The 12,434-nt window shown below is 37.0% G+C and overlaps 1 protein-coding gene across 1 annotated transcript in view; it reads left to right on the forward strand.

Moving 5' to 3' along the window:
- The window catches only part of LOC127846296 (low-density lipoprotein receptor-related protein 4-like), a 121,423-nt gene that overhangs the window by 55,311 nt on the left and 53,678 nt on the right, over nt 1–12,434 (forward strand). The window contains exons 5-16 of the mRNA XM_052377466.1: nt 372–488; nt 1,287–1,412; nt 1,888–2,013; nt 2,398–2,529; nt 2,922–3,047; nt 3,662–3,778; nt 4,390–4,641; nt 5,819–6,058; nt 6,366–6,522; nt 8,685–8,902; nt 9,402–9,578; nt 11,465–11,590. Of these exons, the coding sequence (XP_052233426.1) occupies nt 372–488; nt 1,287–1,412; nt 1,888–2,013; nt 2,398–2,529; nt 2,922–3,047; nt 3,662–3,778; nt 4,390–4,641; nt 5,819–6,058; nt 6,366–6,522; nt 8,685–8,902; nt 9,402–9,578; nt 11,465–11,590 (1,914 nt within the window). The remainder of the gene's footprint in view (nt 1–371; nt 489–1,286; nt 1,413–1,887; nt 2,014–2,397; nt 2,530–2,921; nt 3,048–3,661; nt 3,779–4,389; nt 4,642–5,818; nt 6,059–6,365; nt 6,523–8,684; nt 8,903–9,401; nt 9,579–11,464; nt 11,591–12,434) is intronic.

The following is a 12,434-nucleotide window of genomic DNA, read 5'->3' on the forward strand; positions in this document are numbered from 1 at the left end:
TAATAATAATCTTAATTATTAGTTTTAAGTAATAAATTCAGCTCAAATACAGTAATTATACTAAGAAAGGATGTGTTTGACTAGACAAAATATGCAAACTAATTGTTGAAAGGTTCTTTAAAGGACAACAACTTTTTATAGTACAAATGTTATGGATTTAATGATACTTCGTATCGAATTGAATGTGTACAGCTTTTATAATATTTTGCTCCCATGTTCTTTCATATCTGAACGAAGGGGAATAAAATCTGGACAGAAGCATCACTCATCCCTCTGTCCTTTACTATATTGAAGAATAGTGTAGGAGCCAGGATGGGCAATGTGTGTGAGATGTTGATTTCTTACCCTGCGTGTATTCATATGTGTTGCAGTGCATGAGTGCACAAGTGCCCAGTTTCGCTGCAAGAACGACAGCACATGCATTGACAAGACGTGGGCTTGTGATAAGGAGTATGACTGCATTGACCAATCAGACGAAGCATCCTGCGGTAGGTTGGAACATGCAGGCTTGATTGTAGGAGAAGCCTTTATAAGGCATCCCCTCTGCACAAGTATATCAAAAAGTCTTCTCTGTGTTATGTTTACCCTTTACCCTAAATTTATTTTTCTGTGTCCCAAAAATTACACTATTGTCTTACAAAATGTAAGCTAATGTAAATAATGCCCTGAATATTTATATATTAATAACACTTACATTATGCATTTAATTGTCAGACATGTATTTATTAGATTTATTCATGATCTGAGGGATAAAGTAAACAAGTGCAGTATGATGCATTAGTCTTAGTGATTTTTGTTACATCATTGAGATTGGTGTTGTTATTAGTTATCTAGATGTTCTTTATAGTTATCTAATACATGTACAACCTACTTATAAATTACTTAATTAGTATTTTGTTTATGAGCAAGCTTTAATAGCATACCTCGTACTGTTTAGATGTACACTGACTTCTGCAACTATTTGACCAGGTGTCATATTGGCACTTTATGAAAATGTCTCCAATAAGGTAAATGCAACAATTGCAATTTGGTGCATATAATTGATTTTTAATTTTAACTTATTTAATTTAGCAGTGTTACATTGAAAGCCTTTCATAGAAAAAGATACTTTCTCGGAAGACGCATTATCTGGTTTCTTTAGAAAAATCCTAAAAATGCTACATGACATTAGATCCAACATGGTCGCTAGGAAGACACCACATGCAATTAACCATTTCCACATTTGTTGAATGTAAACTTTGAGATATGTACACCCTGTCATTTTGCAAATTTCCATCCTGCTGCAGGTCTGGAAAGCCTATTCTGTGGAGAGCAGGAGTTCACATGCAAGCAGGCCCATCGTTGTATACCGCTACAGAAGAGGTGTGACCAGCACAACGACTGTAACAACTGGGAGGACGAAGTCAGTTGTGGTAAGACCAGGCTTTTAGCTTTTTTTGTCCATTTACTGTTTCTCCTTTGCGAAAAAAAAAATTCACGCTAACAGTGTTTTTTGGTGAAATAAGGACATTTTGATAGTATGTAGTTTCTGTATTCGACTCCATATTTATGAAGAATGTATATGTGTACTTAGAAGTTTTTGCAACAAGGACACTTTAAATTGCCTTTATTTCATAAGAATTTGATTTTTCTTAGTTTTATAAACAAGCTTATGCCAATTCAGATGTATAAAATAAGGTCATTCAAACTTTTAAAAAATATTAAATACGGAAACAGATTTGAAATTGTGAAATACTTGAATACTGTCTGATTGTTATTGTTTTTTAAATGAAATTATACACGAGTAGTTTAGTCAAAAAAACTACAGGTACATGCATCTAACAACATTATTAAACCAAAATCAAATGCCATTTATATCCTCCTCATGCTCTTCAATATTTTTCCTAGGTTTTGAAGCACTCGTGTGTCCGATGCACCAGTTCACATGCACCCAGTCTCACCAGTGCCTGCCCATTAACAAGCGATGTGACAGTGTGAACGACTGTGGGGATTGGGAGGACGAAATGAATTGTGGTGGGTTACTTGCCAGTAGTTAGATCATGTAGTGGATTGGAATTAGCAAATTAAAATGAAGTGTTATAGGTTAGAACCAGTAAGTAATCAAAATAATATTTACTTTATTCTTTCTGGTCACTTTACAAGGAAACATTAGTGAAACAAAATTGGGAATGCACTGTTTTAAAACAGTGCAGATAAAATTTGAAATTCTCAGTTTTCACAATAAAAATTCTTCACTTGTGTAAATTGAACTAACTAAACTCACCTTTTGAATTCACTCAGAAAATGATAAGCTTTTTACAAGCAAAGTTTGCTTGTTAATTGATATCAATAAAAATGTTAATGTCTCATAGCTTTTATAATGTGTGTGACATTATTATTAACCCATGCCGTGTACAGATTTCAAGCCGGAGAAAGAGTCCCAGTGTAAGGAAGGGGAGTTCCAATGTGACTACGGCCAGTGTATCAACAGCAAATGGGTTTGTGATGGCCAGAGAGACTGTGAAGATCTCAGCGATGAATGGAATTGCAGTAAGCTAGAAATCACCGCACCAGAAATATGTGTAAACAGAAACAACCCCTCTGACTGCTATCATTCATGGGTTCAATTTTCGAATTAATTTCATATCATTTACCAATTAAAAAACATGTTTAAAAGTGACTAGCATTCTCTTTGGAAAATATGAACTATTCTTGTAGGACAGGTGTGAAAGTTGTTTGACACGCTTTTGCTTACTTAAAAATTAATATTACCTCAATATCTCACTAACAGTAACCCAGACCTCTAGCTACTGCTCTAGTTCAACTCATCAAACAAGCCAAAACAACATCCTGTCTATAGTAGTCATGTTTGGTTATATTTTGAATTATTCTAACTTCAATGATGATTTGTAAACTCCACACAAGATACTTGTGTACTACAGATGTGACACGCTGTGGCGCGGGCATGTTCCAGTGTGGCAGTAACACCAGCAGGGACTGCATCGACCTCAGCAAGAGGTGCAACCAGGTCAGGGACTGCCCGGATAACTCTGACGAAGACAAATGTGGTTAGTTTTGACATCCCTTCCTTAAAGAACTTGGTGTGTTTTGACAACACTTTCATTACATGTTCTGCTTTGTTAAGGTAAAAAGAGGATCATATATGTATGTATTTTATATGAAATTTGCTTTAAGAAGAAAAACGTTTCAACCTGTATCATGTGAAAGTGGGTCTTGGGCCATGTGCGTCCAGCATAGCTTTAGACAATGGCGCAGTCTGGTCAGGAATTACCCTGTCAGCAAAAGAGACCACCAAACCTTGCGTGACTAGAAAGTGACTTGCTTGTGCGATTGCTTTAATGACTAAAATACATGAGGAAAAAACGTCTCTAAACATTCTAAAAATGTCCATGTTTTTGTTGTTTCTTACCTAAAAAAATTGGATTTTTTTAAATGGAAAAACAAACATGGAGGAATAAATCAAATTGAAATCATAATTAAAAACAGACAAAATTAAAGTAAAGGAAATTAAAGTCTCGCAAAATTTGTATGCTGGCAATTTTATTAAGAAATTTCCATTTGATGCACAGATAAACAAAAATATATTTTTTGTTTATGTTTAGACTTTTGATAATATATTTTGTTGCACTGTTTCTATTTCTCATGCTTGCTACTGTTGCAGTGTACTCTGAGTGCCAGTTTGGCCAGTTCCGATGTAACAATGGTCAGTGTATCGGCAACAGTAAAGTGTGCGACACGCAGTCAGACTGCTCGGATTTTTCTGATGAGACTCATTGCCGTACGTTGTTAATGTATTTTGTTTGACCACAACATGAACAGAGCAGTACTGAGCTAAACAGTACTGAACTCTGTTTAACTCACCTGAGCACAAGGTGCTCATAGTGAGCTTTTTTGATCGCTTTGTGTCTATTGTGCGGCGTCAACATTTGTTTTGTAAACACTCAAGAGGCCACATTTATTGTCTGATCTTCGTGAAACTTTGTCAGAATATTTGTGCCAATTATGCCGTACAGAACAGAACAGGTCAGTTCCTTTGTATCTCAGGTGAGCGACTTTGGGCTTTTCATGCCCTCTTGTTTAAAATGACCCTTCTAGGTTGTTTTCATTGGTTGAGTTTTACATGAATGTTAAGCCTGCAAGTTTAGTTAAATGTGTCACAGTGCTATTGATATCAATGGTACATGCACACATCATACACTGCTAATGTCATAAGTTTGCAAAAAGTGTTTCTGGCATTTTCTGTAGTGATATTAGAGACTTAATAATGAAAATGTAGAAGACTTACAAAAAGCAGGAAAAGATTTGATTTTGATTGTTGAAAAAGAGATAATGTTGGTGATAATAACATGTATAAATATTGTAATATTGATGTTTGAAATTCCATTTCAGAATGGACAGTCACCTGTGCCGAAAAGAATGGTGGCTGTGACCAGTTGTGTGAACAGAAGGCCCATGGTGCACGGTGCGTGTGTAACCATGGTTTCATCCTGTCACAAGATGGCCACTCATGCTTTGATGTAGATGAGTGCACGCTGTTCAGTCCGTGCAGCCACAACTGCAAGAACACTCTGGGCTCGTTTGAATGCTCCTGCTCCATGGGTTATGTGCTGAAGCCTGATGGGAAAGGCTGCAAGGCCCAATGTATGTCGATTCATAATAGTTAGGAATTTTACTAAGTGGCTTGAGAAGTCATTGTTAAACAGATCCTAGTATTGTTATTTTTTATCAGAATCGCTGCAAATGTATGCCTCATTTAGAATCTATACAAGTTTGTAATTTCCAAAATGACGTTTTAAAAAAGACCCGAGTTATAGTAAAAACAAAAATATATTTGTGTGGCTTGGCCGGTTTTTCTCCTATTTACCTTTTATCCTGCTCTATGAGTAACGTCAGAAAATATGTTGCAAAATACAGCTTTAGCCTCAACAAACAATAAGGCAAATAAGAAACATGTAATTTACCTGTTTTAGTCCAACAAATAATCAACGTTTAATGATCCAAATGCCCTTGGCCCAATGTTCAAAATTCCTCACAGTTTTTAAATTATACGTCTTTGCTCTGATTTCTCCACTGTTCAGCTGATTAAGTCCCATGCTATACCATTTTAATTAAACAAACGGTAAAATATTTAAATTAACTTTACTTATGAATTGAAAAGCATTTTTCTGCATTTCATCAGTGTATGAACTGTCAGAAAAATTACGCCTAATAAATTAAGTGTAATCTTCCCGACAGTTCATACACCGATGAAATGCAGAAAAATGCTATTCAATTCTTATAATTACAACACAAAAATATCCTAAAGCTGAAATTATATTGTGGTAATTTAGGGTCATAAAAGTCCTTTTTAATCAAGCGTATGAATCTATTTTCAGTTTCGGTTTCATCTCCGTAAAACTGGTATATCGTTGAGGTTCACGCAAAAATATAACGTCATTTCCCTATTGTCCAATACAAAAAAAACGCCATTAAGTTTGGTGCAAAACATAACGTCATTTTGGCAACTTGTTTATTTCCAGAAATTAGCGCCATGAATATTCATGTTTAAATTTGCATACGAAGTGGGTTCATCGGAAAATGAAAAACCAGTCATGTCAACAAATTATCCAATCAGAATGCAGCATTCATATGAATGTGACAGAAGTTGTAATTATTTTGCTGAATCAATTCAAACTTCAGTTTTGGTAAACCCTGTTCTAGGTGTATGTTATTTTCCTTCCCTAAGGTGTTATCACTGCTCCATGTCCTCAAAACATTAGTATGTGACTTTAAATACGATAAGTATGATATATATTCTAAACACTAATTTTTTTTTCAGCAAGCTCGAATGAGAAAGCCTACCTGATCTTCGCCAACAGGGTGGACATCCGCAGAGTGATGCCAGACATGTCTGAGTATGACAGCATCCTGAACGGACTGGAGAACGCCATAGCTCTCGATTTTCACCATGAGAAGGGCTACGTCTACTGGTCTGATGTCACACTGGACAAGATCAAAAGGGCCTTCCTTAACGGGACTGGCATCAAGGAGGTTGTGGCTTATGGGCTTCAGAATCCTGGTAATAGTTAGAGCTGCAGCAATGTGGACACAGCTTGATTTTCTGACAGAAAAAATTGATTATTGTCACAGAGGAACAGAGATAGAATATTCAAGCTTTCTGTTTAGAGACAGCTTTTGTTATTTAAAATTTTATTTTTTTTATAACTTTGTATAGCATCCGCATTACAGTTTGCTACATATTACAACAAAAGGCTTATATGGGTATGTTTCCACTTGTGTGACAGGCCCTACTTGTCACTGACCACACAAAAAACACGTTTCAATGTCAGTATACTTTCCCAATGTTCACTTGTGTGTCTCTGCAGTTGGAGTGGCCGTGGACTGGATCCACAACAACCTGTTCTGGACTGACTCCGGCACGTCACGTATCGAGGTCTCCAACCTGGACGGTGATCACAGGAACGTTCTAATCTGGGACAACCTGGAGAAACCTCGGGCCATCGTAGCTCACCCAGGGAAAGGGTAAGTGTAATGGTTACCTGAGTAATTCTCGGATCTTTCATCTTTCAAATAGTGACAAAAATTACAGTTAACATTATTTTGGGTACCTGAATAAATACTCAAAATGAATCAGGTTGTCAATTATTTCATTATTTTGATGTTTCAACTTATTGAACCTGCATAATTTCAAGAAAAAAATCAAGAGAAAAATCTTTGGAAAAATTAGAAAAAGTGTTGGTTTTGGTAGATAATACATTTTCTATCCCCTTGTGATGATAGGAAACAAATGATCACTTGTTTCTACGCCTCTTTTCAAAATGTGTGTTCGTCTCAAATCAAATATGAATTAAAGTCCATACTCTACCAAAATCTTCAATGTATTCTTTATGTTTTAAACATATTCAACGGTGTAGAAAGACATCTTATTTTAGCTAAACTGATTAGGAAGATTTTTGTGCTTACCCCGTGTCTAGTGTTTTGTGTTGTCTATTGTCAATGTTTAGCTCATAACCACTCTGGGGAACACATGTTTTGTCCAGTCTTTCTGCAATTTGGTCAGAATGTTTATATTTACTTGTAAACAAAATAAGGTCACTATGTCAAATTTCAGATAAACCTTTGTACCACTCTAGAGGCCACATTTATGACTCAATCTCGATGAAACTTGATTGAATGTTTATCTTAACACTATCATTGCAAGCTTCAGTCTGGATCATATGCATTCAATATCTATAACATTGTTGTAAATCTTAGGAAAACATGTTACAACCTACGGGTTACAATTTGTTTTCCAATCTTGAAGAAATTTGGTCAGAATGTTTATCTTGACAATAATTAGGCTAAGTACAAATCTGAGTTACATTGTATGTGCGTCTCAAACCCAGGTCACCAGGTAAAACTTATAAAAACATGTTTACCACTATTGAAGCCACATTTTTGACTCACTCATGATGTCACCTTGCCAAGATGTTTGTCTTGATAGTTTCAAGGACTCATGATGTCACCTTGCCAAGATGTTTGTCTTGATAGTATCAAGGACATGATGTCACCTTGCCAAGATGTTTGTCTTGATAGTATCAAGGACATGATGTCACCTTGCCAAGATGTTTGTCTTGATAGTATCAAGGACATGATGTCACCTTGCCAAGATGTTTGTCTTGATAGTATCAAGGACATGATGTCACCTTGCCAAGATGTTTGTCTTGATAGTATCAAGGACATGATGTCACCTTGCCAAGATGTTTGTCTTGATAGTATCAAGGACATGATGTCACCTTGCCAAGATGTTTGTCTTGATAGTATCAATCATGATGTCTCCTTGCCAAGACGTTTGTCTTGATAGTATCAATCATGATGTCACCTTGCCAAGATGTGTGTCTTGATAGTATCAATCATGATGTCACCTTGCCAAGATGTGTGTCTTGATAGTATCAATCATGATGTCACCTTGCCAAGATGTGTGTCTTGATAGTATCAATCATGATGTCACCTTGCCAAGATGTGTGTCTTGATAGTATCAAGGACATGATGTCACCTTGCCAAGATGTTTGTCTTGATAGTATCACTCACTCATGATGTCACCTTGCCAAGATGTTTGTCTTGATAGTATCACTCACTCATGATGTCACCTTGCCAAGATGTGTGTCTTGATAGTATCAATCATGATGTCACCTTGCCAAGATGTGTGTCTTGATAGTATCAAGGCCAAGTTGAATCTGGCTCACTTGACCCCCCAAAAAAGGGCACCTGTCAAAACTTGTTATTACCATGGGAGCCACATTTATTGATCAATCTTGATGGTAAAAATTGTGAACTTAACTCTTTCAGTGCGGGAACCGAATTTTGAAGGCCTTTGCAAACAGTTTGGATCCAGGTGAGAGAGAACGTGGCGTCTCATCAGGATCCAAACTTTTTGCTATTCTTATTGTATTCTTTGAAAAAAATCTAAGAAAATGCTTATTTTAGAAATTCAGCACACAACATTTTAGCAGATGACAAATTTCCCAGCATGCAAAGGGTTAACAATATGAAGGCCATGTGTGAAATGGGGTCACATGTCAATTCTCCTTTACAATTGGTATACATGTACCTTGAACGCTTGAGTGCTTCACAGACATTATGGCCTAGCACAAGGTGTCCAATTGTCAAGACTGGCATGATGACTGGATCACCTGTTATTTTAGGATGATATTCTGGACGGACTGGGGTAGCACACCAAAGATTGAGCGTAGTGGGATGGATGGACTTGACCGTCTGGTGATTGCCAACACGTCCTTGTTTTGGCCAAATGGTCTTACGCTTGACTATGGCGCCGAGAAGCTGTACTGGGCTGATGCCAAGCACCATGTGATAGAGTGTGCCGACTATGACGGGAAACACAGGCGCACGGTCATTAATCAAGGTCCTGTTGTTTGAATATGTGCGGGTGGGAGATGATCAAGGATTTAATTCAGTTTTGAAGTTGGCAGATGATTTTATCAAGAAGGAGGGGCAATTTATTTTACCAGGTGCGGTTAAACGTTTTTGGTAAAAAAAGCAGGGCAATTTAAATGAGTCTAAATAAAAGCCTAATTTATGAAGGATGCTTGGGGTGTGATTTCTTATCATTTTGGCTGATTTACTCTCTTTCATTTATTGCCTTTCTTTTTGTAGAAATAGTTCTTGACTTTGCTGGGTCTATTTAAAAGAGATGAAGAGTTTAAGTCCACCTGTTTACCCCAATGAGTGCAGATATATTGCAGTCACTCTGTTGGTTTCTCAACTCATAAGTTTGTCAATTACAAGTGATTTTACATAATAAATACCAGTTTAAGGAGCAAACTACTGCACATTTCTCATGGGATCATTTATATATAAAGAAAAATAAACTCAAGCTTAATTCTATACATGTTAATTCACAGGTCTTCCACACCCATTCGCCCTGACCCTGTTTGAGGACGAGCTGTACTGGACTGACTGGCACACTAAGAGCATCAACAAGGCAAACAAATTCACGGGCAATGATGTGGAGATGGTGCGCAACAAGCTGCACTTCCCCATGGACATCCATATCTTCCACCAGGAGAGACAGCCCGATGGTATAATGTGTGGCCTGGACTGCTAACCATTTGAGTCGCGTTCTGAGAAAACTGGGCATAATGCCTGTGCGGAAAGTGTCAACCCTGATTAGCCTGTGCAGTCCACAAAGGCTAATCAGGGACAACAATTTCCACTTTTATGGTATTTTTAGTTTCAAGGAAGTCCCTCCTTACCGAAAATCAAGTTTAGGCGGAAAGTGTGGTCCCTGATTTGTCTGTGTGGACTGCACAGGCTAATCTGGGACAACACTTTACGCACATGCATTAAGCCCAGTTTTCTCAGAACAAGGCTCATTTTCTGTTTGACCCCGACAAATATCTGGGGTATTTTATTCCTGCGAATTTGTATAGCATTTTGGTGAGGATTCAATCCAAGGTGACTGGTCTAGTGTTCCAACACTTGAATCCATAATTTAGGGGTCACAGGTTCAATCTCTTGCTAAACATATACATACAGAATTACAGGGTGCAGAATCATGAGGTTTTATGGGGGTTTACACACGGGCAGGACAAAATGTTATCACACCGTTAAAAACATTGTCTTTGCAAATACATCTGAAATTGGTGACAAAATTTCACGTTGCGTGAAGCCTAACTGTGTAGTACAAATCAAATTTTTTAACAAGAACACAAGCTTATTAAATACAGAAATTCTTGTGTATTTCACATTGCCATAAGCAGCATACAAGTCTGTCTTTTATGCACTAGTTGAATTTTTTAAGAAAAATTGCTTTAAAAAGTTATTTTACATAAAAAACCACTTACCATCATGTTTACATCCATTGAAGTTAAAATGGGGAACCCCACAAAGGCATGTGATCCTGCACCTTGATTACTAGCTTGCTAAAATACCAACAGGTCTCCTGTCCCCTTACACAACCAAATAACCAACACAATTTTGGAGTTGAGGGTGTATTGACATATAGGTAAGAATCCTGGGCCACTTGGTAAAATAAAGGACACTTATTGTTATTGGTGTATAATCCAATTTTATTTCACTAGTTGTTATTGAAAAGCTTTGACTGAAACTATACTTTATCTTTAGAGTTGAATAATGTCTGATCATTCAACAAAATCAATACTTTCTGTATGCTTTAATACAATCAATAAACAAGACTTTGCAAACATTTAGGTTGAATTTTATGCTTTTGTTTATAATGACTTCACCAAAATATGTGCTTAACATCATCAAAAGTGCGTACTTGTTGTTAAATGATATTTTTGATGAAATTTGTTCTTGGATATATGGTAACTGCATGTTTAAGCATATTCTACATGCATTGTCATGTGTGAGGAAAAGTAACTGAAAATGGTAGACCAATGAAGATGGAAAAATATTGCATTTTTTTCTCATATATATTAGGGAAAATTATAAAATCTGATTATTTTCAATGAAACAGACTTGCTAACTATATTTAACCCTTTCCCTCTCAGAAGCAAAGTGAAAATGGCTATGTGCAAACAGCATAAAACCAGACCAGCAAGGGAGTAAGTGCGAGTTCAGGTTTTATGGTGTTTGCTGCTCATCAGTATTTTAGGGTTCGAAATGAAGCCTGTAAAACTTTAATTTAGTAAGAAAGGTCTACAATTTAATTTAACTATCTAATTGACTACAAATGCTTAAAAATACATATCTAAGTGGTAAAGGGTTAACTGAAATGCATGTATTAAAAGATACTGCTCATATGTGGAATTGGTAAGGTGACCCACATCAGCCAATAATAATACCCTGTTGCTGATGTAAAGCTGATGCAACAGTAGCAATGTCTAAATCAGCTGAGACATAGATTGTGTATCTTTATGAGATTGTATGGAACTTTGCATATAATGTCTTTGTCTTTAATGGATGTGGGCTAGTCTAATACTATTTGTCCTATGTATTATAGCCACCAATCGCTGTGGCACCAACCGAGGTGGGTGTAGTCACCTGTGTCTACCAGGCTATGTGGGATATAAGTGTGCCTGTCCCACGGGTCTACACTTGAAGGGAGACAACAAGACATGCGTCAGAAGTAAGGAATGTTTAACGCCTTGGGCAGGCGATAGGGGGATAGAGTTAATGAAGTATTAAATCGCGCAATGTGTCTTTTTTATGCTCCCCAAAAAATTTTTAGTCGCCGCTTCGTCTGTCCGTCCATGTGTCTGTCCGTCCGTGCACAATTTTTGTCCGGGCTATTTCTCAGCAATTAATGACTGGAATTCAATTAAACTTTATGGGAAGCTTCACTACCAAGAGGAGATGTGCATATTATCAGCCGGTTCTGGTCAGATGATTTTTCACAGAGTAATGGCCCTTTGAAATTTTCCATTTAACTGTACTTATAGTGCAATTCTTTTCCGGGCTATTTCTCAGCAACTAATGACCGGAATTCATTGAAACTTTATGGGAAGCTTCACTACCAAGAGGAGATGTGCATATTATCAGCGGGTTCTGGTCAGATGATTTTTCAGAGTTATGGCCCTTTGAAATTTTCTATAAAAAATTCTTGTCCCCCCAACTACTGTGCCCTCAAGACGTTTCCTTTTATCTGAATATATAGTGCAATATTGTGACAAAAAAAAACTTTGGGGAGCATCACCAGTCTCTGACGGTTTCTTGTTTACTTTTGCAGGCAGGGTATATGTGAGTCAGTTGGTCCGTCAATCCATATAGAATGTTTCTTGTTTTTAGAGCTAACAACATTTTTCAAGCAATTAAATTGGTACTTCAATAATGTAATCAGCATTAAGTATAGATTGCAGGACATGTTTTTAATCCCCAGTGATCCACTGACGCATTCCTGTGTTTTTTACCGTGAGCATATCTGAAAAGGGATGTGTTGGCAGGGATTCTTTTGCCTCTGCGTCCTTTCAAAG

This window comes from Dreissena polymorpha, chromosome 1 (assembly GCF_020536995.1).
Source record: "Dreissena polymorpha isolate Duluth1 chromosome 1, UMN_Dpol_1.0, whole genome shotgun sequence".
Classification (NCBI taxonomy): Eukaryota; Metazoa; Mollusca; class Bivalvia; order Myida; family Dreissenidae; genus Dreissena; species Dreissena polymorpha.